Source organism: Rousettus aegyptiacus, unplaced genomic scaffold, assembly GCF_014176215.1.
Source record: "Rousettus aegyptiacus isolate mRouAeg1 unplaced genomic scaffold, mRouAeg1.p scaffold_m13_p_11, whole genome shotgun sequence".
In the NCBI taxonomy this organism is placed as follows: Eukaryota; Metazoa; Chordata; class Mammalia; order Chiroptera; family Pteropodidae; genus Rousettus; species Rousettus aegyptiacus.
Window position 1 is genome coordinate 60,282,297 of NW_023416286.1, and position 24,064 is coordinate 60,306,360.

The window sequence follows — 24,064 nt, forward strand, 5'->3', positions numbered from 1 at the left end:
AATTAAGATCACAGGATGTTTTGGATTAGAGGACTCTTCCTTCAACCAGGCCTGAAGTTAGTAAGAGAGTGTGACCTGTCTAGGATGGAATTCCCTCATCCAAAACATCCGGAACATTTCACTGGGTTAATTTGCAACTCACTGGAAGATTTTGGGTCCAATTCGCTCAAGATTTTCTGTCTCTTTCCATTTCTCTTTTCAATTCAGGTCAATATGTATTTATTCAGCTCTCTTATTGAAAATGATATGAAAAGTATTACTGAGTCCAAAGAATAAAGAAAATGGCAGATAAAATGCAAGGAAAGGAAGAAAAGTAATGAGTGAATAAATAAGTTCATTCATGAATAAAAAATTTATTCATGAATAAATAAATTTATTCATCCAACAAATGAACTTACAGAGTCCTTATTTGTATTATGCACTGAGCTAGGTAAGTACTGTGCAATATAGAAAGAAATATAAGCCATTATTTCTGTTCTCCAGAAGTTTAGAATTTTATTTTTTATAAAAAAATTTGCCACTGGACAGTTTAAGTTTAATTTATATTGGCGTTTTAATCCAATCAAAAATTCCACACACACACACACACACACACAAAAACCATGAACAATTCCCTTGCATCTTTAAGAAGATGTTGAACTCTATGTACAGGGAAAGGCTAACAAAATCACAATGTTCTACTGAATAGAATATGCGTGTTTTGGTTGGATTGAATCCTGTGGCCACTGTCCATCCAGTAGGCTACAGGAGGAGAATTTTTTAAATATCTTTTTCTATTAGGGGGCTGTAGGAAATAATCCTTGGTATAGTACATCAGGTATACTTTTTTTTCTCTGAACATTGCCATGAGCCTATGTAGTTTTAGAAGAAGTTATCTTTAGCAAGAAGAAATTGACAAGTAGTACCAAATGTTCATATAGTTCTGAAACATACTGAGAACATTTCCATTTAACCCATCTATGATCCAAGCCAGGTTCCTTGTTTGACAAACTGTAGTTCTTCAAGATCAATGAAACAAAGTACGGAAAACAACAGAAATGCCATGAAGAAATGTTACTGAAAAGGTTAGGAAGGCGAGGCTGATGAACAGTCATACAGCAAGGATGATTATTACATATATGGTATTTGAGAGCTGGTCCCACGTCTTAGTCAGTTGGGGCTGCTATTACAAGGTGCCACCGACTAGGTGGCTTATAAACAGCAGAAATTTCTTTCTTACAGTTTTGAAGGCTAGAAGTCTGAGATCAGGGTGTCAGCATAGTTGAGTTCTGGGGAAGACTCTCTTCCAGGCTGCAGACTTCTCATCGTATGCCCACACGGTAGGGAGAAAGCAAGAGAGCTCTCTGGGGTTTCTTTTATAAAGGCACTGATCACCTCCCAAAGGACCTGCCTTCTAATACTATCACAATGGGAGTTAGGATTTCAACATATAAACATGGGGCAGGGACCACAAACATTCAGTCCATTGTACCTCCCTCATTTTCTCCTATTTCCCCTGGAATCTAAGCTCTATGAGGGCTATGACTTTGTTTCCCTTGTTTTCTGCTGTGTCCAGTGCCTAAACAATGAATTGTACAGAGCAGGGGCTCCATTATTATCTGTAGAACAAATGAATGAATAAATAAATGTTTCTCCTGCACTAGAGAAATATTGAATTTAATGTTAAAGACTAAAGACCAAAGAAAGAGAACTTCCTCGCATCATCAGTAACTCTTAGAATCCTGACTTCTCTCTAATGTACTTCATGCATCCAGCCAACCAGCCAGCCGGCCAACAACTTCCACTGAATCTGCCTTGTTTCCCTGGCACTCTGCTAGGTATTAAAGTTATAAAGATGAAAAGGATAAGGTACAAGCTCTCAAAGGCTTGCAATCTCAATTCTAAGAGGGGATTCAGAGGACAGGTAAGGAGAGAAGTGAAGTGATGCTTCCCAAATGTGAAAAATAGACTAGCGGGTTTTCTGGATTGGGAGGAATTATAGAAAACAATAGGAAGTGAGATGAATTATGACTGGTGGAAGGTAACAGTGCATAACAGAGAATTGGGGAGGATTAATTGTAAGCACTCACTTCCGCGAGTCCAGGACCATGCGTAAGACTGAGTTCCAAGCTATAAAATGCTAGCATGTAGCAGGACAAATGAAATAAATCTGTAGGTGATAGTGAGACACAAAGCGGGAAGTTGGAGCCATAGGAAAAGTCCAATAACTTATGAGATGGATTCAAAAGAGGAAACATATTCTCTCTCCCTTCCACATTGTCATATCATATCTGATAAGTATAAGATGCTATGGGAAAAACAAAGGTAAGAGGCTGGAGCCTAACCTCTTGGACCTATGATCTAACAGGAGAGTTAGAGAACATTCATCCATAACTAGTGTTGTGCCAAAGTTGACTTGCTCTGGCTCATACCAACTCTCAAGAGCCAATTGCTTAATTTTCAGATATTCTGTAAGCCAGTCTTTGAACACAGCCATTAAAAAATATATAAGATATGTAAATTTATAATTAAATAAATTTTATTGAAAGAAATCTAACTATGGAAGGTGAACAAGCAATGCAAATACATATATGCCTTACTGTTAAAATATACAGCTGAAACTTACTGAATTTCATTAACCAATGTCACCAAAAAATTAATCAATTAATTAAAAATAAATAAATGAATATTATTGAAACAAGGTAATAAATACTCAAACCCATCACTTCCTAAATTATTATCTATAATCTTGAGGATTTTAGGTCTATTATATTCATGTAATTGCATACTACTTAAATCTTCCCATTTTTTAATCAGTGATATTATGTTGGTAGCTTGAAATTGCCATGAAATTGCCATTTATACCACAGAAATTAGTAAATGCTACAAATAAACAGTTTATTCTTTTCATTTTTCTAGAGTTAAGAAAATGATGGAGAAAATGTTAAAAATGCAGATTAAACCTAAAAGTGTATCATGTCTTTACATTGTAAATAACACAAAAATTGAGGAAATATCCCTCCACTATTCAAAACTATTATCCAAATACAGCAAAGAATTCACTTATGTCATTGATTAACAAATGACTTCTTTATTATTTTGCTTTCATGTGACTTGCTATATATCCAATATAGATATGTATTTAACAATCATGTCGGAATTACACTCATTTACTAATTGAATTATTAGTTGGCCATGGATACAAAAATTCAGCAAAAGTCAATAAGAACACTTTGTTAGAATCAATTAGTTACCTGAAATTTATTTAAAAAAATGCATTATTTGTAAATTGTGTGCTGAGTTCTTTACATCAGTATAATGACCATAAATGTATTTATACATATATATATGTATAAATATATGTGTGTGTCTATATCTTCATCTTTATCCCTACATTTGCACACACACTTTTTGGGGAACACTTGTTAGCATTTACCAACAAATCACTGTCCAAAACTAAAAAACAGGGTGGAAAGGAATAAATGCCATAAAAGGGTTGCATGGGGTTATGAAAGCAGATTCCTAGGAGACAGAGTTAGTTCTCACAGGTTTCATGGAGGGGATGAAAACCAGTGGAGGTTCAAGGAAGACGAAATGGAGGGAACCGTTTCCTTGGAGGCCCTTGACTTTGCTTGTTCAGCTTGTCCCCGAGGGGATAAGGGAGGTGCCTTTCTAATAAAAACAAGGCCACTGCCGGCCCGAGGCTGTCACTGTTGTCTATTTTCTGGGAACAGGAATGGGATGCAGGCTCTTAAAACCCAAAAGAATGTATAAAAAGATGGATGAGCTCAGGAATCATCAAAACCTTCAAAACTAGGAATATTCAACCTCTGTGGCTCCAGGATATGGACAGTACAGAGCAAACTGTAGAGAGAACAGGAAAGTCTCACTAGCAGGAAAAATCGGCTACCCAGGGATCTTTGTAAAAAGGTATTTTTCTTATACTACACTTGCTGGTTTGGAATTCAAACTTTATTATGAAGGGAGGGTGGAATTAGGCCCCAAAATATCCTCTTGCTTTTAAAAATCACACACTGCCTATAGAGTTGGACAGCATTTTCACCCTCAACATCTATTCAGATTCACATATTTTCATAGGAATCAAGTTCTCTGAAAGGAATTAGAACCCTAACACCACCCGCTATACCTCCTCTTTCATCCTTTCATACTCACACACTACCCTCTTCTACTACCATCTCCATTGAACCTCTAAGATGAGGCGAAAGTGTAGAAAAGATGACACTTTCCTTCTCGCCCTGCAATCAACCACATAAAAGGATGGAGAAAGGGGCAACGGAGTCTGTAGTCATAACCTGGTCTCAGCATTGGCCTTCTTTAAGTTGCTGGAGAGGCGTGCAGGTTTCCGAACCAATGTGGCACCAGCACTAAAATGCATCCTGACTTGGCCATGCTGGTGTTTTCTGAGGGAAACCTCTATCCATAGGTTAGTTGAAATTGTTACCTGTCTTGGGATCCTTGAGACAAGTCTATCTGCAGTTAACACAGGAAGAGAGGGAGAGAAGGAGATAGGGTGGAAGCAGGGATGTCAGGGGTCAGGGATGTCAGAGGGTGGATGTCAGGGATGTCAGACCTTGAGGGAGAGGCGATGGTGCTGAAGTTCTAAGTGGGAAGAGCTCACACACAGCAATGTTGTTGGGAGAGGTATGTCTCAGGGCCTTATTTAGAAGTTACATTTGCATAGAAACCATAGATTTACAAGTTACATTTGCATAGAAACACGTAGATGTGTTTATTTAGAAGAAGGGCTGATGGAGTTTGAGGGTAGAGTTTGAGAAGAGTCTGAGTTCTCCCTGAAAAATAATAGCAGATAGGAGATGAGATCATTACAAGCATGCTAGGAAGCTCAGAGATATTTAGGACAGACGCTTCTGGAAAAGACTGGACTTTCAGCCTGGATTCCATTTGAATTGAGGCATAAATGTAAAGATGATAGCATTTTTAGCTGTTGTAGTGTAGAGTATAATTTTTACTCATGGGAAAAATAAAATGAAAATATGAGATATGTGAGAGATTAAAAAGTTTATAAAATGCATGTTGATTAAGGGAAAAATCAAGATTTATAAACAGAAAGAGAAGACCTGTCAATTAATTTAATAATAAAAGGCAATTACAAATATTTTAAGAAGCGAAGGCAGTGTAGTTGAGTTGTGGGGTGTGTGTCGTAAGGAAACAGAGTGACTGAAAATATTTCGACAGGAGAAAAATTCAGAAGGAAATAACTTACTGTTAAAATATGATTTCCATTCCTCTTCTCGACCATTTGAGTTAAAATAAAGTAAGACACATGAAAGAACAACTATTCCAAAGCAATCATCTCCAGACGTGTTTTGCAATATAGATAACTCAAATGGTACCAGGCTATCTCGAGAAGGTTATGGCTTGTAATTTAGTCTGTTTTGAGTGAACAGCACTTTGTGTTTACCTTGCACTTTTTGCCAAGTTGCTCATAACATGCAGAAACTTGAACCCTCACAGAAATGGCCATGCAGTCCGGCCACTCTTCAGAATCCAGCTGATGAGGAGCTAGAGAGGTCATTTTTTTTTTTTCTTTTTGCTGACTGTGGTCATGCATGACTGGATGATTTATGGACAAGAACAGCAGCCACATCCATATCTCAAAGTCATTAACCACCAAAAGAAGGACTCAGCCCAAAACCACTCAGAGGAAAAAAAAAGTCCTCAGAGAGTGAGTCTGTTTGAATAATCGGAGCCATTTTTATCATCTTCTGATTTCTCAGCTGCACTTTTTAAATAAGGCTGTTTTCTGTGACCCAGAAGGAACACTGTGAATTGTGCCTGACTTTTCGTAATGTTAACATCCAAATGAAAGGCCCAGGTATGAATAAAAGCAAATGAGACCAGGAAGAAGGTCAAGGAAATGTCCCAAATTTTAAAAGAGTACCTTTCAGAAATTGCCATCAACCTTGGTAGTAAACCCTAGATAAATTCTAGAATAGAACTCTTAATAAAGAAAGAAGCTATCCTTGAGAGCCAGCACGATTCCCTAGGAGCCAGAAATGCTATCTTAGCACTTTCTCTTTCGATGAGTTTACAGGCTGCTTTACTACTTCCATTGTGCTAAGCTGTTGGCCAAGGAGAAACATGGACCTGGCAACTACCTGGATAGATTCCATAATGGCGCCAAGAATAGTGACCAGGAAAAGGTGTCTATGCCCTGTGGTTTTGGTTTGGCTCCCATTCAGTCAACTCAATGAATAATTCACTAGTTCAATATGCAAGTATACAGCATGGATTTTATGTATAGCATTCTTTTAGGCAAAGGATAGAGAAAAATTGCTCAAATGCTATCTTCGCAGGGCTTGCGATCTAGTGGTAGGAAAAGAAAGTACACAAATAACCACAATACAAACCACAGTGACAAAATCACAATAAGGAAAGTACCAAGTGCTATGGATGATAGATGAAGACAAAGGTTTCTTTCCAGTTAGAAGATAAAAAAAAAGGGGGGGGGGGCTTTGCATGGGAGATGGCATTTGAGGTGGACTTTGAAGGAAGAGAGAAATGGGAAATGATGAAGAAAGGCATTTGCCCCAAATGGCATGAGGAGAAGCACAGACTAGAGAAAAGTTTAAGCATATAGTTCAGTTTCATTGAAGAAGGGAGACTAGAAAGAAAAGTCAGGACTATTGTGATGCATTCCTCTTGCTAGAAATTAGCCATGGGGACTCCTTGATGGGCAGGCAATTATGTGTTTGGGTTCAGGAGTCACAGTCTGGCATTCGAATCTTGCCATGGCCATCACCTTACCCATGAAATTGAGCAAGTTACAGAACTTCACCAAGGTCTGGTTGCCTCACCTGTGGAATGATCATGACATAGCACCTAATTGAGAGGGTGACTTTGGGATGTAAATGAGATTATATGTCAAGTGGGGCCTGGCACGAAATAAGTACTCCCTAAACGCAGTCAAATGAAGCCCAGAATTAAACTGAAGGAGGCTCTGCCTTAGCAGGTTTTATCTGGCGGGGCTGGATAGCCTTGATTAGAGTGAGCCGAAGTACAGAAAATATCTTTCTAATATTTGGTCCCATTATAGTTCAGTGGGGAGAGACTGAAGGCTGAGACCAGGCTGGCAACAGGCTGAGCCTGAGACAATGCAAATCTCCCAGCATGGAGAATAGGAGAGCAGGGCAGGCAGATTCTATAGGATTTGGCAATTGACCTGGTGTGGGATCAGCAGTTTGGGGAAAGCAAAGAAGAGAAATAAGTGCTGCCATCCTCCTGGATTTGAAATCTGGGGGCACGTGTGGGATTGGGTGGCAGATGTCTTCGCCTCTCTAGGAGGAATTCCTCAGAGACCACAGGGAATATGCTGAAGGTTTTTAGGTGATGCTAAACTGGGAGGTTAATTAAGATAAAGACGACCAAGTTAGGATTCCAAACAGTTCCGAAAGGCTAGAATTATGGTCTGAAGCAAACAACCACTATAATAGCTAACTCACATATTAACTTATTTAATCTTTTTTATAAAGGAGATACTATTATTATTCTCATTTTACAGATAGGAAACGGAAACACAGAGAGGTTAAGTAACTATACCAAGGTCACACAGCTAGTAATAGTAAACATGATATTTAAATAGGAAGTCAGGTTTCAAGGTCTGTGCTATGGAAAGAAGGAAAAAACTGATCATTATAGAATATACACAATGTGACAAATTCACCCAAGGGAGTACCAAGGAAGCTGGAAGACATGAAAGGAGGTAAGATTATAGAGATGATGGTGTGATGGAAGGTTATTTTTAGGTACTCCATAGGCTTGTGACAGGCATTTGAGAATGAGGTAGGAAGCTAAATTTTCTCTGCTGACTGCTGCTCCAATATGAATTACTTCTTCCTATGGTGCTGATGAGCAGCAATCTTCAACTGTTTCTGTTCAGTGGTTCCACATTTCTGTCTATGAAAAACCTTGTCTTTAAGCCCATCTTTCGATTCTGACGATTATAATATGTGTGAGGTGTCTGCATAATGAGTTTGTGTGTGTGTGTTTGTGTGTGTGTGTGTGTGTGTGTGTGTGTAGTTAGGTGTGGAGCCTACATGGTTGTATAGGGGTCTATGGGTGTTTATGTGTGTGTGGTGCCTGAATGGCAAATGTGAGTCTGTGTGTATGCATGTATGTAGGTGTGTGTGATAGTATGGTTGCATATATGCATGTGTACCCTACATCCATGGTGCATTTGAGATATGTATGTGTGTGTGTGTGTTTCTGTCTGTGTGTGATATGTGGAGGTGTCTCCAAGGTGAGAGTTCATATGGAAATGTAATTAGCTGTGGAACCAGCTGTGTCTGTGGGTGTGCATGTGCCCATATGATATGAGCACTCTAATGTGAATTTGTTTTATAATCCTAGATGGAATTGGAACAAAACTTGGATGGCTCACCATCCTGGACAAAGGCAGACAACCCCTCATTACTCTCACTCAGGATTACTGAAGGCACAGGAAGCAGAAGCAGAAAGAGTATGACAAAGGAGAGGCTATAGTACTGCACCCCTAAGAACCTCAGAGCCCCCTACATGACAGCGATGGAGCTGCAGCTGAAATAGGAAGTTTCCTCCAGAGGGTGCTTGCCCCAAACCCTCTCCATACTGACTTGAATCTGGGACAGTGGGAGTCAGTCATTAGGATAAAATGGATGTTGTCTCAGATTATGTAAATGGATTCCAGATAATTCTATAGTATCGTCTAGTGGCTCCTCTTTGTGGCTCAATCTCCTACCAAGGCCATAACTGACTGCATTCCTATTTGTCAACTAGGCAGTGGATGTGATTCCTGCCTCACCTCTTCTTACTCCCTTTTCCTTTCCTTCCACTTCTCACAGCTTGGAGACATGCTCCAATAGCTCTTCCAAAGGCACAGGGCTGGAGAAGAGCATGTTCTGGTGAAGGAGCAGAACGAGAAAGGCAGAAGAAATGAGTTATAGGCAGAGAGATTAGCCAAGCCTGGAACTTAGAGTTCAAAGAGGCAATTGGGTCAGGACTGAGTGGTCAGGCAGGCTGGAATTAAGGGATGGGCAGTCATAAGACAGATCTACTGCCGGTAACCCAGATATCAGCTGCCAGAACAAGTCTGAGGTCCGGGTTTAAACAGGAGAGCGGGAAGGGGCTGATCTCCAGGAACTGGGAGGCTGAGAGCTGCAGGCAGAGCACTGAGCCAGGGCACAGGGCTGAGGAAGGATTGCGACCACTAAGCAGAGAATCAGTTTAGTGGGGACATCTACAGGAGTTCTACAGATTAGACCAAAAAATCCCCAGATACGACAGGCTCAAGATTTGCTGGCAGAAGTAAATAAGAACATTTGACTATAGTAAGATAGGAAGAAAAGAGGCTTTCATTTTCCCCTGCCCACCTTGCCAAAAGTCCACAGTTTGTGTTTTGGAGAAAACTGGTTTCCCAGTAGGATGACTGGTCTGGTTATTATGCATGGACTATATTTGGTACATATAAACCAAAAAATTGATCCTAAGTAATTCTGCTAAAGGCAGGACTTGTCCTCCTACATCACTCTAGCCCCCATCACTCAGCTCTGTGCCTGGATTTAGAAGGAGCCATTTTTTCCCCCAGCAAGGCTTAGGCGGCACATCCACTGGGTTTGCTTAGGACCCTGTAAAATATCGATCAGAGGTGGGAATTACATAACTATTTAATTAAAATAATGTTAATACAACATATATAACATTGACTACATTAACTCATGGTCCCTTCTAGGCTGTGCACATCTTCAGGGCAGACGAGATCTTTTTGTTGCTGTGTTCCAAAGTGCCCAGCACAGAGCCCACAAGTTGTCCAAATATATTTTAATCAGGAGTTTCAATCTTTAAATATTTCTAGTTGTTTTTACATGTTCACAGAATCTCAGATCTCTCAAAATGGAAATGACTTTAGAAATTATCTATATCTACTCTATCCTCCTAAGCAGTGCAGAAATTATTTCTACCAATTATTTTTAGCAGAAGATCATCAGCCTCCTCTGGATACCTCTAGCCAGTTCTTTGTGAGATAGCCTGTTTCCTTGCTGGGCAACTCTAACAAAAATATTGTATTCATAGCACCCTTAAATCTGACTTCCTGGTAACACCTAGCAGTGTCCCTAGCTGGCTGCTTCCTACTTCCCCTGTTCCTGCCACCATATCCTTTTCCTTTTATCCAGGTACAACAATTGTTCATGTGAAGTTATTTCAAGATCATATGAAGTTATTCTCATTCTCCTAGTTAACATCTTCTAAAATCGGTGAATATAGTTTATGTCCAGGTCCCTTAAAATGTGATACCCAAGACTATGCAACTTGACTACAGAGTATGGCAGGGGGAGTGGGTGGCATACTACCCTCCCAATTCTGACGTTCTTATGCTATTAATGGCACTTAAGATTGCATTAGTCTTTGTTGCTGCTACATTTTCCTGTTGGTTTTCATTAAACATTTAAATAGCATAGTTTTATAAAAAAATAAGTTCAATTAAACTGTTCTCTCTCACCTTATATAACTGATTTTTTTTTTTTTAAAAAAAGCCAAACATTAAGTTTAGCATCTGATTGCTTGAAATCTCGTGATGTATTGGAAAACACTGTACTAGGAGAAGAAACTAGAACTTACGTTGGGAACTGCTCTTCAACTAGCTTTCTCTTTCACTGCTCACCAGGTCTCCGGGCAGGCATCCTCAGAGGCATCCTTAACCCCTCTCATCCCTCATGAGTCGCCAACTTACTGAGTCTTATCAGTTCTATATCAAAATATTTTTCTGTCTGTTCCCACTGCTACCCTCTTGATTCAGGTTCTAACATGAAATACTGCAGGATCTTTCTAAGATGCATGTTCCATCAGGTATTCTCTGTTTCAATAGCTTTCCAGCTCATCCCATCATAGAGCTTCAAGGTCCCCTTGAAAATCCCTTTTACTATATCTGCAGCCCAATTTTTAACATCCTCCTGTACACTTCATTTTTCAATCGTTCCAATGTGCTTGCTGTTCCTGATGCACTTGGCTCCCTCCTGCCTTGAGGTCTTTGCTTATATGTGCCAGGCATCGCTCTAAAGGCTCTACGCAATTTAACTCACTTAACTTCACCGCCACCCTCTGAAGTAGATAATGCTATTCCCATTTTATAGATGGGGGAGGGAAGCTCATATGTTAAACATTTTTCTCAGAGTCATGTAGTTAATAAGTTGTACAGCTGGATGAGTCTCATAGCCTGAAATGCCCTCCCTTTCTTTTTTTGGCAAACTTCTACCCATCTTTCAAGACAGTTCAAGCACTAGTTTTTCTGGGAATTCTGCCTACCTTCTGAACCTAACCACCAGATAGCACTTATCATTCTGAGCTAATTGTTTGCTTAATGATTATCTCCCTCTAAGCGGCACATCCACTGAGGATAGACACATGTCCTACTCCTTTCTGAGTCCCCAGAACCTATATTCTGTGCCAGAAATCTAATGAATGCTCTGATGAAGAGACTCATTAATGAATACATGAATTAACTACTTACAGGGTTCCTTTTGTAGTTGTAATATGGCGTTATAGCAATTTGCCAAACTGTCAACTTTTGGTAATCAATTTTTCCTGTAATGCATACAAAACTCTGGCCAAAGTGTAATTGCAGATCAGCTTTATCCTGAATATTAGCTCACTTATTCTGAGTTCATTGAAGAGCACTATAGTTCTCTGAAGTGCTCTGGATTAGCTAAAATGCATAGTGGCGGGAAGTTTTAAAATTACCAACCTCAACATACTGTTTGGTCGGCGGTGCCTTCTCCTCTAGGATGAAAGTTAGTCTAAGAGTGAGTAATGGAATCTGTGCAGAGGGGACTCGCTACATGTATGGTTAAATGGGCAACAAGCAGAGGAGCAATAAACCCTGTGAAAAAATGAACCTGAAACTTTTCTACACAAATGTTCACCAGGAGAAAACACATACTTAAAAGCAGATAAGCATGTGAAACTCTAAAGGAGAGGTGCAATAAATAGCAGAGCACTTGCCTTTCTGACCCACCTATGCAAACGACACAAAGGATCAAGTATACATGCTGTGAAAACTATATTTTCTTGTTTTCCACATTCTCAATGCTCTGGCATCTAGGGCCTTAGTGATGACATGAGGGAAAGCTGCCCTCCCAAGGCTAGTCAGTTCTTAGAGATAACAAGCAAGTTTACCTTTCATAGGCAAAGCAACAAATCCAAAGCCCACACCCCCAACCACTTGTATCAAGCTTTCACACACTAAATCAATATTCCTCTGCCCCAGGCAACCCAGGGCCAGGTACCAGACAACTCATAACAGCCCCTGTATTCGAGAGCTTTCTGAGATTACTCAAACTAGCAAATCCTAGGCCTGCTTAGTTTGGATTTCTTTCTTAACCCATTTATCTTATGAAAACTACAAAAAAGGCTCTTGTCCATACTTTCCTCTCCTGGTAGTTCCTGGTCCTGAGTTTATGCAGTTCAAGGATAGGAAACCCACAAAGCCAGATTCCATGCCCAAGAAGACCAGCATAAAATACCAAATGTAGAGCAGTTCCCCCTTCTCCACAGGGGATGCTTTCAAGACACCCAGTGGATGCTCGAAACTGCAGATAGTACCAAACACTATGTATACTGAGCTTTTTCCTATATACATACACCTATGATAAAGTTTAACTTATAAATTAGGCACAGTAAGAGATTAACAACAACTAATAATAAAATAGAAAAGTCATAACATTATAGTGTAATAAAAGTTATGTGAATGTGATCTCTTTCTCTCTCAAAATATCTTATTGACTGTACTCACCCTTCTTGCAATGATGCGAGATGATACAATGCCGATGTGAGATGAAGTGAGGTGAATGACGTTGCATTAAGCTACTATTGACTTTTTGACAGTATATCAGGAGGTACAAAACTAGCACAAATTTCTTTTTCCTTCTTCACAAATTCACGGATAGAAGAATCGTTGTAACTATTAATCTAGTAACCTCCACATACAACTTTTTTCCCTTTCCTAAAGTCAAAAACTTTCACTTTTCACTTTAAGGAAGCACTTTATGGCTTCTGTTATGAATACATGAATTGCCGGCATCACAACTCTTGCACTTTGGGCTATTATTAAGTAAAATAAAGGTAACTTGAATGTGAGCATTGTGATACCTCGACAGGCCATCTGAAAACCAACATGGCAACTACATGACTAATGAGGGTGAAGCTTCTATAGCACGGAGACGCCAGAGGCGTGATTCACGTCCTGGGTGGGACAGAGCAGGGCTCGCGAGATTTTTTTCATCATGCTACCCAGAACAGCATGCAATTTAAAACTTATGAATTATTTCTGAAATTTCCCATTTAATATTTTTGGACCACGGTTGGCCAAAGATAACTGAAACTTATCTTTGTATATTATGGATTAACTCACTAAACAATTTCTTCTTTCTTTTGTTCAATATGCAAGCTTTTATTGAGCGCCTGCTAGGAGCCAGCCACAGTGGTGGATTCTGAGGATACCAGGATAAATAACATAAGATCCTGGTCTCTAAGAGAGGAGGTATTGATGGAGCATAGCTGTCCTGAATACCTCCGATGCTTTTATGAAAGAACACCCTTGCAGTATACTGACTTAGGATTCCAGGTCCAATCATGGGCTGCTTGGGCTCCAGCTCCATCTTCACCACCATAAGGCATGGGCGCATTTTAATTTAGCATTGTGCGTTCCAACTTCTCTACACAGAGACAATGCTATGGGCCCATCCTGTCCAGATTCTATTATGAAATACAATTCATGTACCTTGGGTCATTCAGTGTGTCAGTAAATATATACAATTATGCTAATTTTTTTGTTGGGACAAGAACACATAGAATGCCCCTGAGCCTTATTTTTGGGGTGAGAACAGCCAAAGACAAAAGTTGAGTTTTCTATGTGCTTTTAATTAACTTAATATGCATTTGGAACACAGCAAAATAATAAATAAAATAAAATGAAAAGTAATCTTAGAGATATTTATTGAAATTAAATTTCAGAAAGCAGAATCAGAATCTTAGTGAATGGAAGCCTCTCCAGAAATGAAAAGTAAATGTCTTCCATGGATGTAGAGATCTAGTAAATAAATATATTATTTTTGAAATATTTTTGAAGCAATTGAATTATTAAAGTCAATTTTTCCTCATTGACACCATAGTTAATTTTCACTTATTCACTACTGTTGTTTGAGATTTATTTACTACTGTTATTTAATCATAAACTAAGGCGTACATTTCGATTAGCAAGAAACCTAAAGTTATGACATCAGATAGCTCCTAGCTAGTCCCTATATGTGAATAAACACCCACAGCAAACCCTTTTTTCTTTAGCAAATGCCATTTCTTTACCCCTATTCTTATGGCATGGCCGATAACAGAATGAAGAGAGAGAGGTGAGAGTTGGGGGATGAGGAGAGAAGGTTCGCTATATAGGTAGCCACCATCGTTTGTGTGCCAGCTGTCAGAATAGCCCTTGGTTTTATTCCACCGAAATCCTGGTGCCTTTACTTGAGTCATAGGGCCATTTGAGGTCATTTAAACCTATCTCCATCAAGATGCCAATAAAATTCTAGACAGCTAGGAACATAGGAAGCCAGCCAGCCAAGATAATAAATAGAAAAGAGGAGAAAAACAAGGGCTGATCTCGTGAGCAATTATGTTAGAGGAGCCTTTTTCAGCTATAATTCTTTAATGAACTCTACTGTGAAGTGGTGAAGCATTGTGATGCTGTTGAAAGATAACTTGAGGGACAGTTGGAATCCAGCTCTCTCAGTTTATGGAGAAGGAAATTTATGAATGAGGCACAGAATTTATTGCCAAAGTCAAGGTCTTGCAGCTAGCTAAAGAGGAGTCAGAACCTGAAGCTCCATCTGCTGAATCGCAATCCGGTCAGTGATTTTCCTTTTTGTTGCCTGATTACATGTCCTAAATTACTCCTCAATTCATAGCACTCCAGCCTTCCTCTAAGAACACGATTTCACTCTCATGGTGAAATATCTGTCTTATTCATTATTTTGTTCATTCAGTCATTTTTCAAATACATATCCAAAACCCACTATGTACCAGGAAAATAAGGAGAACATAACAGTCTCTGTCCTCAAAGCAACCATGATTTAGCTTTAATTTATCCTTTCTAGATCCAGCCTTCACCATCAGAAGTGACTATTTCTTTCCCTATGAGAAATGCTTTTGTTACATGGTTAAAACATGCCTATCAACATTGACACACGAGAAAAACAAAATATGACAAAACAAGAGAAACAACAGTTAAAGAGAAAACTACAGGCCCCAAATGGAGTCACTTGTGCTAAAACTCATGACACCAAGCTTAGACTTAATACCTAATTGCAGTTTCAACCCTCTTCAGGAATTTAATATTAATAGCTCAGTCTGGAATTTTCTAGTCAATACCAATAAAGTAATCTGTCACGTGGGCCTTCTCCATTCCCCCAAAGGAGATTGAGACAGTCTGCCTAAGACACCCTCTACCCCCAATCCCGGGGCCTTCCCCTAAGAAATGGTAAACTTGTCTGAAATAATCTTTTCTTTTCTTTTGCTAATAACTTTCTTGTCCTGCCCAGTTTTTGCCTATAAAAACCTTCCGTAAATCTTTCCAAGGCACCTCTCTACTTGCTAGATGGGATGCTGCCCAATTCATGAATCACTCAATAAAGCCAATTAGATCTTCAGATTTACTCAATCAACTTTTCTGTTCTTCAATACAGCCTATAGTGTATAGTGCATCCAAAGGCAGCCAGGTGCTTTTGAAATTGAGTCAGCAAGCTTTCAGGCCTCAATGAGGGTTGAGTTACAGTGTCCTTAAGGTATTTTCCTGAAATTTATTCCACAGAACTGTGGTTGAAGGAGCCTGTATTTTTTTGCAATAAGTGTAACTGCTCCTTACATCAGATCTTTAAGGGCAACATCACTATTAAACTAAACACATTCCTAACAAACCACAGTTATACTGGGGCATCTACGAGGGTTAGGGAAAAGGTGGTGCTACTCTGGCAGTGAGGTTATGTAACCAGCAAAGGAAAAAAAACAAAACCTGGCAGCTTAAAAAGTTTTTCTGTTTTTCTTTATTAGAGGAGGCTTAATCTGGCCTAAGTCTAAGAAGATTCGTCCCAATTTGACAACATAGGATTATTAAACAGTTTATTTTAAAATGCGATGTAACCATGTTCACTCCTCATTGACTTCTGAGTTCTTATCTTGATTTGGGACCATTGTGATGTTTGAGAATCTATTGGCATAAAAATCTCTCCCAACACCCCTACTATTACTGACATTTGGTAGCTCTGATTCCATGTAAATAAGGAAATCCAGATTCGTGAGTCTCCATTTCCTTTGGAAAGATGAATCAGTGTTCCTGATGTTGAAAATAGATTTCTGTAGTAACGGTATTTTTTAAAATAAGATTTTAATTCAGTATAAAGATAGTGAAGAGATTATATTAAATTAGGTCTGTAAATTCTAATCAAAGCATTGTCAGTGGACAAGATTTTTCAAATTACCTCTCATATGCAGGGTACACAGAAGATACAGAATGCATTCTTTTTACTATCAAGATCCATAACTGGGAGGATAGTATTTTAAGGGTGGAAGACTATTTGGACCATAATGAGCACTATGTAGTTACAAAATTTCTAATTTGTATTTTCTAAGTTGCATTTAGGGAAGTAGCCATTGAAATCATACAGAAATCTACCATGTTCTTTAGCCCACTTTGGAGCTATTGTTGAATGCCTGTTTTTCCAGATACCAAGGTTTTGTTAAGGAATAGAGAATTAAGAGTAATAAGGCAAAATATTTTTTAAAAATATGAACCCGATAAGGAACGAAGTAATAGATTTACCCATATAACAGTTTTTACTCACTGCCCAAGGTGAGAATGGGCCAAGAAGGTGGCCACGGAGAAAGAGCTACCACGAAAGGGACAACACTGTCCCCACACACTCTTCTCCTTTAAAAATTGTCCCTCGTACCTAGGGAAACTTTCCGTAGAAGGTTGGGTAAGACCAGCTACGAAATACGCCAGATTAAGTTGAGAAGTTGGGACTGAAGAGAAATGTAGCATTGATTACTCCAGTGGGTACTTAGGAAAGTCCGTGTCATTTGACAGCCTTACTGGGGTACCCAAAATTGAACATTTCCGTTGACTGTCATTAGAAATCTCTCGGCTTTAACTAAGTATACTTTCTTTATCCTTTGGCACATACTGTGGACTAATGACATGAATACTTAACACAAGATCCCATAAAATATTATGCTTTAGTAACTTCCTAGTTAAAATTTTATTTCATTTTCTTTACTGGGGCCAAGGTACAGTTTTGTCATTTGATTGTAAAAAGTCTGTATTTTATAAAATACCAGGGGTTATTATTTTAATATAATAAACATGCAACTTGTGGCAGATTTGTAAATGTATCAAATAGGCAGGAAGCAGAAGCAAATAGTGATTTTTATAACATAAAAACAAATAATTGTTTCCCTGGAGGTGTCCTGAGGAATGAAAATGGCTTTTTAAAAAAAGCTCCCTCTTTAAGATACATACATATACTTGTAATAGGGTTTATAACATGTATAACCATGAAAGCTTGCCATATTTTTAAAAAATAAAACCAAGTAACAAAAAGGGAAAGTTCGTGGGCATTTTTTTTCAATTAACTGCTTTTAAAATTCTTCTTGCTCTGCTTATTTTATCACTAAACATGATAATATGGAAACCCCTCTAAACACAGAATTCCTTCCTGATTCATTGCTGTCCTTGTCATATGTTCTATCACTCTGAATATATATATGAATAAATACATACATATATGTGTATGTATGTATTTCATGTTTAGATGGCCCAAGGAAGAATAGGATAATGAATGATTCATTGAGAGCATGTGTGTGTGTGTATGTGCATTTATATATATATTTCCTTTGCTATATAAAATATGTGATTAAATTCTTTCAGCCAACATTCATACAGCCCCATCCGCCCTGGGCAAATCATGGCACTTTGAGCACTCAGCCTTTCCAGAGTTAACAGCCAACTGTATACAGCTACTTCAGCATAGTGATAGGAAAAGCGACATTTTACCTCCATCAAAACAAAGTTATTATATTTACCTTCTACTTTGAAGATAGTAAAGTGCGGTCGGCAATGGAAAGAACCCAACGCGTTACCTGCGCAGTTCATCCACAGACCCTGGTAAACCCAAGTGGCGGTTATCACCGATGATGCCCGGGTCGTTACTTTCCACTCGTTGGATGTGGTGGCAGCAACGAGAGCTCCAAACCCTCCAACGCCGAACACTAGAGCTGAAATCTGTGCCCTGGACATGTCGCCCAGCCTTCTCCAGTGACTGTCCAAACAGAACGCTTTGGTGGTCTAGGTATGCCGTGGACAAATAACACTTGGACAAGTGTTATAGTAAGTTAATGTGGGTAGGTGACAGTATTTCATGCTTGGGTGGCCTGAAGAAGTACCAGAATTTAGGATAAAGTCTGATTTACTGATGGCATTTTAAAGCTAGCCTAAGGTGATCTTTCTAATTTTCTACATAGATATTTTAACTAAAATTTTGTAGAGGACTTTAAAGGTTTGGATTTCACAGATTATTTTTTCATAGCACCGAAGTTAATGTTTAATTTTCTGTTATCCTGAAGCTTAACGAACCATGCAACTACCAGATATTACAAAGTACAAATTACACAGCAACAGTTGAGGCTTTTTTGACTAATGTCTTTGGTCTTTCAGGTTTCTTAATTTTTATATAAATTGAGTCATATAGTAGGCAATCTTTTGTAACCTGTTTTTTATACAATATTATGCTCATGAGATTTATCTCTGTTCAGGCATGTAGCTATTGTTCATTAAATACTAAAGCTGAATATAATATTTTATGAATATACTATTTATTTATCCATTTTTCCTGGAGATGAACATTTATGTTGTTCCCCCCACGCAACAGCAGTCAGTATAGCTATAAAGATTCTCACACATTTCTCCTCATGCACATGTGCAAGAGTTTCCCCAGGGTATAGTCTAGAAACAGAATTACTAGGATGTAGGAAATACTCATTTTCAACTTCACAGATAATACTAAGTTGCTGTACTAAGTAGTTCTAACAGTTTACCCTCCCACTACCAGCGGGTGAACACTCGTTTCCCTATTTCATGATACTCAGTACTGTGGTGTTGTCAGAATTGTTCTTGTTTATTTTGGCCACTCTTGTGGCTGTAACAGTATCACACTATGATTATTAGTTTGTATTTTCCAATTATTAATGAGGTTGAGCATCTTTCCATGTGTTTATTGGCTTCTTGTGCTTTTGTCTAAAAGACATTTGTAGCTTTTGCTCATTTTATACATTGAGTTGTGTGACTTTTTATAATTTAAATTGGTTCTATGCATAGTTTGGATAGGAATCTTTTGTTGGTTATATATTGCGGATATTTTCCCCTAGTTTATGGTTTGTCTTATGTGGCCATTTGATAAAGAGTCTTAATTGTAATGTAGTAAAGTTTATCAAGCTTTATACTAAATGGTTTGTGCTTTAAGGATCTAGATTTTGAAATCCTTCCTCAGCTATAATAAATACATGGCTCTTTACTCTTATTTCAAAGTTTTAGCTTTCACATTTAAATTTTTAAATCATTCAGATCTGTGATTTATAATTTTTTATCTGTTTTATATCTCAATATGGAGATCCAGTTTTTAAAATTCTTTACTAAAAGTCCCCTGTTTCCCTCACAATATACAATGTAACCTTTTGTATGTTATGCCATGTATCCATATTTGCATGGGCTGTTTTTGGATTCGCTACTCTCTTTCATCTATCTGCTCGTCTGTTCCCATGCCATTACAAATTTCCTAATTACTCTAATTTTACAAATAAATCTTGAGACCTTGTTGATGTCTCTTATCTTGTTCCTCTTTTTCAAGTGTCTGGAAAATTTTTTAAAGCTCTTTGTTGTTCCTTATATATTTTATACATATACATACTTATTAGGATGTTTGTTGGAATTGTATCTATTGATCAGTTTGAGGAAAGTGAACAACTTCATAAAATTGAGTCATCCTGCTCATGTATTCATTTAGTCAACCCATTTTTAATGTCTTCCATTAAAGTTTTGTACTTGTTACATTTTTTGTTAGATTTATTCTTAAAGACAAGACTCATTCTAACATCTATTTTATCTAACATATCATTTTCCCATTTTATCTTATATATACATATATAGTTTTTCTTTATTTTTTTGCTTTTTTTTTTTTGAGCTGAGTTTTCTCCACATTCTATTTTTTGACTCTATCAAATTGGAAGTTATACATTATTTGCATTGTTTAATGCTACTCAAATTTTAATATATATTTAACTTAATATACAAAGTTAATCATTGTCTTTACTCTCCTTAATAATATAAGAGCTTTAAGATATTTTAACATTAATAACTCTTCTGGTCTATGTTATTACTTTATTTCTATGTTGTTTGATTTTCAGCACCACACTTATTATTACTACTATTATTAATGTACACTGTCGTTTACTTTTTTTTTTTGCTATCCCATTTTGCTTCTCAATCTTTCCTTGTTGGTAGTTACCACTGTTTTTGTTTCTCAGGTAATATATTTATTCTGTGTTTGCTTTTGGTAGATAATTTTGCCAGGAATATAGTGATAAATAGACAATTATTTTCTCTTGTTACTTTGAAGATATAATTTATTTTCATCTGACATCCATTATTGCTATTGAGAAATCAAGAATCTGATTTGTCATTCCTTTCAGGATTAATCTGTGTTTTTTCTTTGGCTGATTTTACAATTCTGGTTTGGCAGTTTCACTGTGATTTTCTAAGTGGGAATTTCCTTTAATCTTTTTTGGGATTTACTGAAGTTCTTAAAACTGATGATTCATATCTTTCATCAATTCTAAAAAGCTATCCCTTTCTTTCCAGGTATTACCTCTGTCCTTATCCTTTCTTTATCTCCTGTAACACTGAGATCTACGTCACAACCTCTCTTTCATATTTTCTATCTCATTATGCTGCATTCTGGGAGCATTTTTCAGATATATGCTCTAATTTATTAATTTTCCATTCAGTTATATATAATCTGCTGTTAACCCACCCAGAGTTTCTAACTTCTATTACCATTCTCCCTTTTTTAATTTCTAGAGGTACCATTTTATTCTTTTTCAAATTTGTTTTTTTCCCTAATCTTTTGTTCTTTAGTCATAATTCAAGTGCTCTATTTTTTTGAGCCTTAAAGATACTTTTTTATATTCTGTACCTAATTATTCTCAGATTTGTAACTCTTTAATGTTGGATTGATTATTTTTTTCCCCACTTACTCATCCATGAGGGTTTGTTAAGACATGTGCTTTGTGATTGTGAGCTTGTGTTCACTGCAGCTTTATTCATGGAAATGTTTTAAAGCTTGAACTGAATATTTGTTCCCACAGGTAGAATTTATATTTGCTTCTGTCTGTTTAGGGGAGCTATCAGTCCAGGACTACTTTGAACTAAATTCTCAGATTTTTCTAAACATGTAATTAGTGTGAATTCTGGTCCTACACCCGAGTACAAGTCAGCTTATGATTAGGAATTCTCAGATGACTTCCTTTTGTCCTTCTACTCAAATCCAAAGTTTAGACAGAATATTTCCTTACCATTATCCAGGGGGATAGTGATGATGACGAAGGTGATGAAGCAATATTTTTAAATTTTGCCCACGGCAATCATTGCTTTGGGGTGGGAACAACTTTATACAGGTTTCTCTGATCCAGCCTATAATCTTGCATGATACTAGTATTCTCTGCTCATGACCAATTAGGAATTAAGTTCCAGATGGTAAGGGATCCTTTGGGGTAGCCACAGGCAGCAGAGCTGGCTTATCTTTCTGTATGTGTGCTTTCTCCTTATTTTTTAGCCTCAAAAGATTTTCTTTACCTTTTTACCAGCTCAGGTATGCATTTAAAAATATTTTTCAAACATTTGTTTTCCAGAAAATTTAGGCATTTTGTTCTAGAGCATTATGCAGAATATTTAATCCAACCTATGCTAGAAATAGAAGTAGTCAAATATTGTAAAGGAAACACACTTCAAAGTGTTTCTAAAAAATCAAATAACCTATCAGGAAATAATAATAAATGAATTTATCCCAAATGAGGGAATTTTGGAATTTCGAACTTGTGCAAATTTTACTGTGCTACCTAATCTCTATTGATATATAGCTTCATTTGGAAAGTAGCTGTACATTTTTAGTGTAAAGAGCTCTACTTAGTAATAATAAGAAAAAAAAAAGAACTGTTTGATAAACTTGTCACTTAGTAAATTCATCATACTGTAAGTTGAATTTTCAGAAAAGATATGCCTAGTTCTATATTTAAGATGGAAACTCATCAGTTTAAAGTGAAAAACCAGTAATTTCTTATATCATTCAAATGAAATTTTTAACTAGATATTTTAAAACTTAGAAACATTAATATACACCTCTTTTGTCTATATCTTGAATCCGGGGCTTAATTAGAGTGTTGTAAAGCAGTCTTCCAAACACTTATTAAGTAGCAATAAAAATTAAATAAACAATTCTGCTATAAGTACTTATCAGTCTCTTACTTTGTGTGCCAGAATTTTGTGCACTTTAATTTTTTCAGGTGTAAATACATATTAAAGTCTCCTTTCTGACATAAAGATTCAAAGGATTAGAATTTGAGAAAGAAAACCGGGAGAAATACCACCTGGGTGAGTCTGCAAATGTTCTGGGCATAAGACCACTTTCCTAGTTCACCTCCCCGTTGAGGGGGCAGGAGAGATGACTTCTATGGAAAAAGTCAGCCAAACTTTGTTTGCTCTTCCATTGTCAAAATTGCTAAGAGATATCAAATTTTAAACATTTTTGACCTTTGTAAAGCTTCATAGAATTCAAAAGGTAATTGCAAGATAGAGTTGGGGAAGAGTTCATTGTAATTAATCATAGAAAAAAATGAAAGGGGAAAGAATTAAGTCTTCAAAGGCAGAAATGTTAAAAACAGCCAGTTTAAATCACAGAACACTTAACTAGAGGGATGGCAGTGGGGTTTTGTGAATAGAGCTATAATTTCAGAGTCTTTTTTGAACAGGAGGGGGATGTGGTAGAAATCTGTGAACTCTTTCAGGTTAATAAATTCTATTATATCACAAATACTTTCCTCCTAAGTTGGTGTGAGGATTATAACATAATACATATAGAGCGTAGATGAAGTGGTAAATAAATGTCACCTACTGTTATTATCTTAGAAAAATGAGGATACTAGGATTAGGGTGATCAACCCTTTTGGTTTGCCCAGACTGTCTAGGTTTTAGCAATAAATGCCCTGCTCCTGAGAATCCCTTCACCCCAGGGAAACAAATAGTTACAGATTTTTAGCTTTTGTTGCAGTGGGAGAGGGAAGCGGAAACTGACTGAATTCCTTTTTTTTCCACAATTAAACAATAATCTCATATCGCAGATCTAACAGTTTCCTGTTTCCATCATATCTTCCCCTTGCACTGCTACCTGCCTGCAAACGAGAAGTTAATTCTTGGAGACAAGTCTGCACATTGCCCTGAAGAGGGCTGAGTAGGGCATGATTTGGACTTGTGTTCTCTGCACCATTCAGCATTTACCAGCAGAGGACACACTCCAAATTACCCTGCTTACAAACTGCATTTCCCTCCCCTGAACCGCTTCGAGTTTCTGCCTCCTGCGAAGTGTTGAAGTTTTAGTGCGTTGCTCTTCCACGTTAAGATGGTGCATCCTATTCCCCCTGTCCCACCCCTTTCTCTGTCCTTCCATCTTTTTTTGCTTGTTCTTTTCTTGCTTTCATTTCTCATTTTAGATAGACTAGGTTGAGTTCATCATAAGCCTCGATTCATAATGTAACATACTCTTTGCATTGTATGATACTGCTCTCATTTAATTGATTCCTTTTTACCCCTTATTCTCCATTTCTATTTTCCTCTCTTTCATAAACAAACAACTCTTCTCTGGTATTTCCTATGCCTTCTTTTGTTCTGTATTCTTTAAAAAATGTACATGTTTGTTTA

General features: G+C 37.5%; 1 protein-coding gene across 2 annotated transcripts in view; it reads right to left on the minus strand.

Moving 5' to 3' along the window:
- CLDN10 (claudin 10) overlaps positions 1 to 18,574 on the minus strand; it is a 102,407-nt gene extending 83,833 nt beyond the window's left edge. The window contains exon 1 of one of the 2 annotated variants that reach the window (XM_016158633.2): positions 18,181 to 18,574. In XM_016158633.2, the coding sequence (XP_016014119.1) occupies positions 18,181 to 18,337 (157 nt within the window). In that variant the 5' untranslated portion in view covers positions 18,338 to 18,574. Of the gene's footprint in view, positions 1 to 18,123 lie in introns of both variants that reach the window. The other variant, XM_016158632.2, reaches the window with a different exon arrangement.
- Positions 18,575 to 24,064: the final 5,490 nt, after the last annotated feature.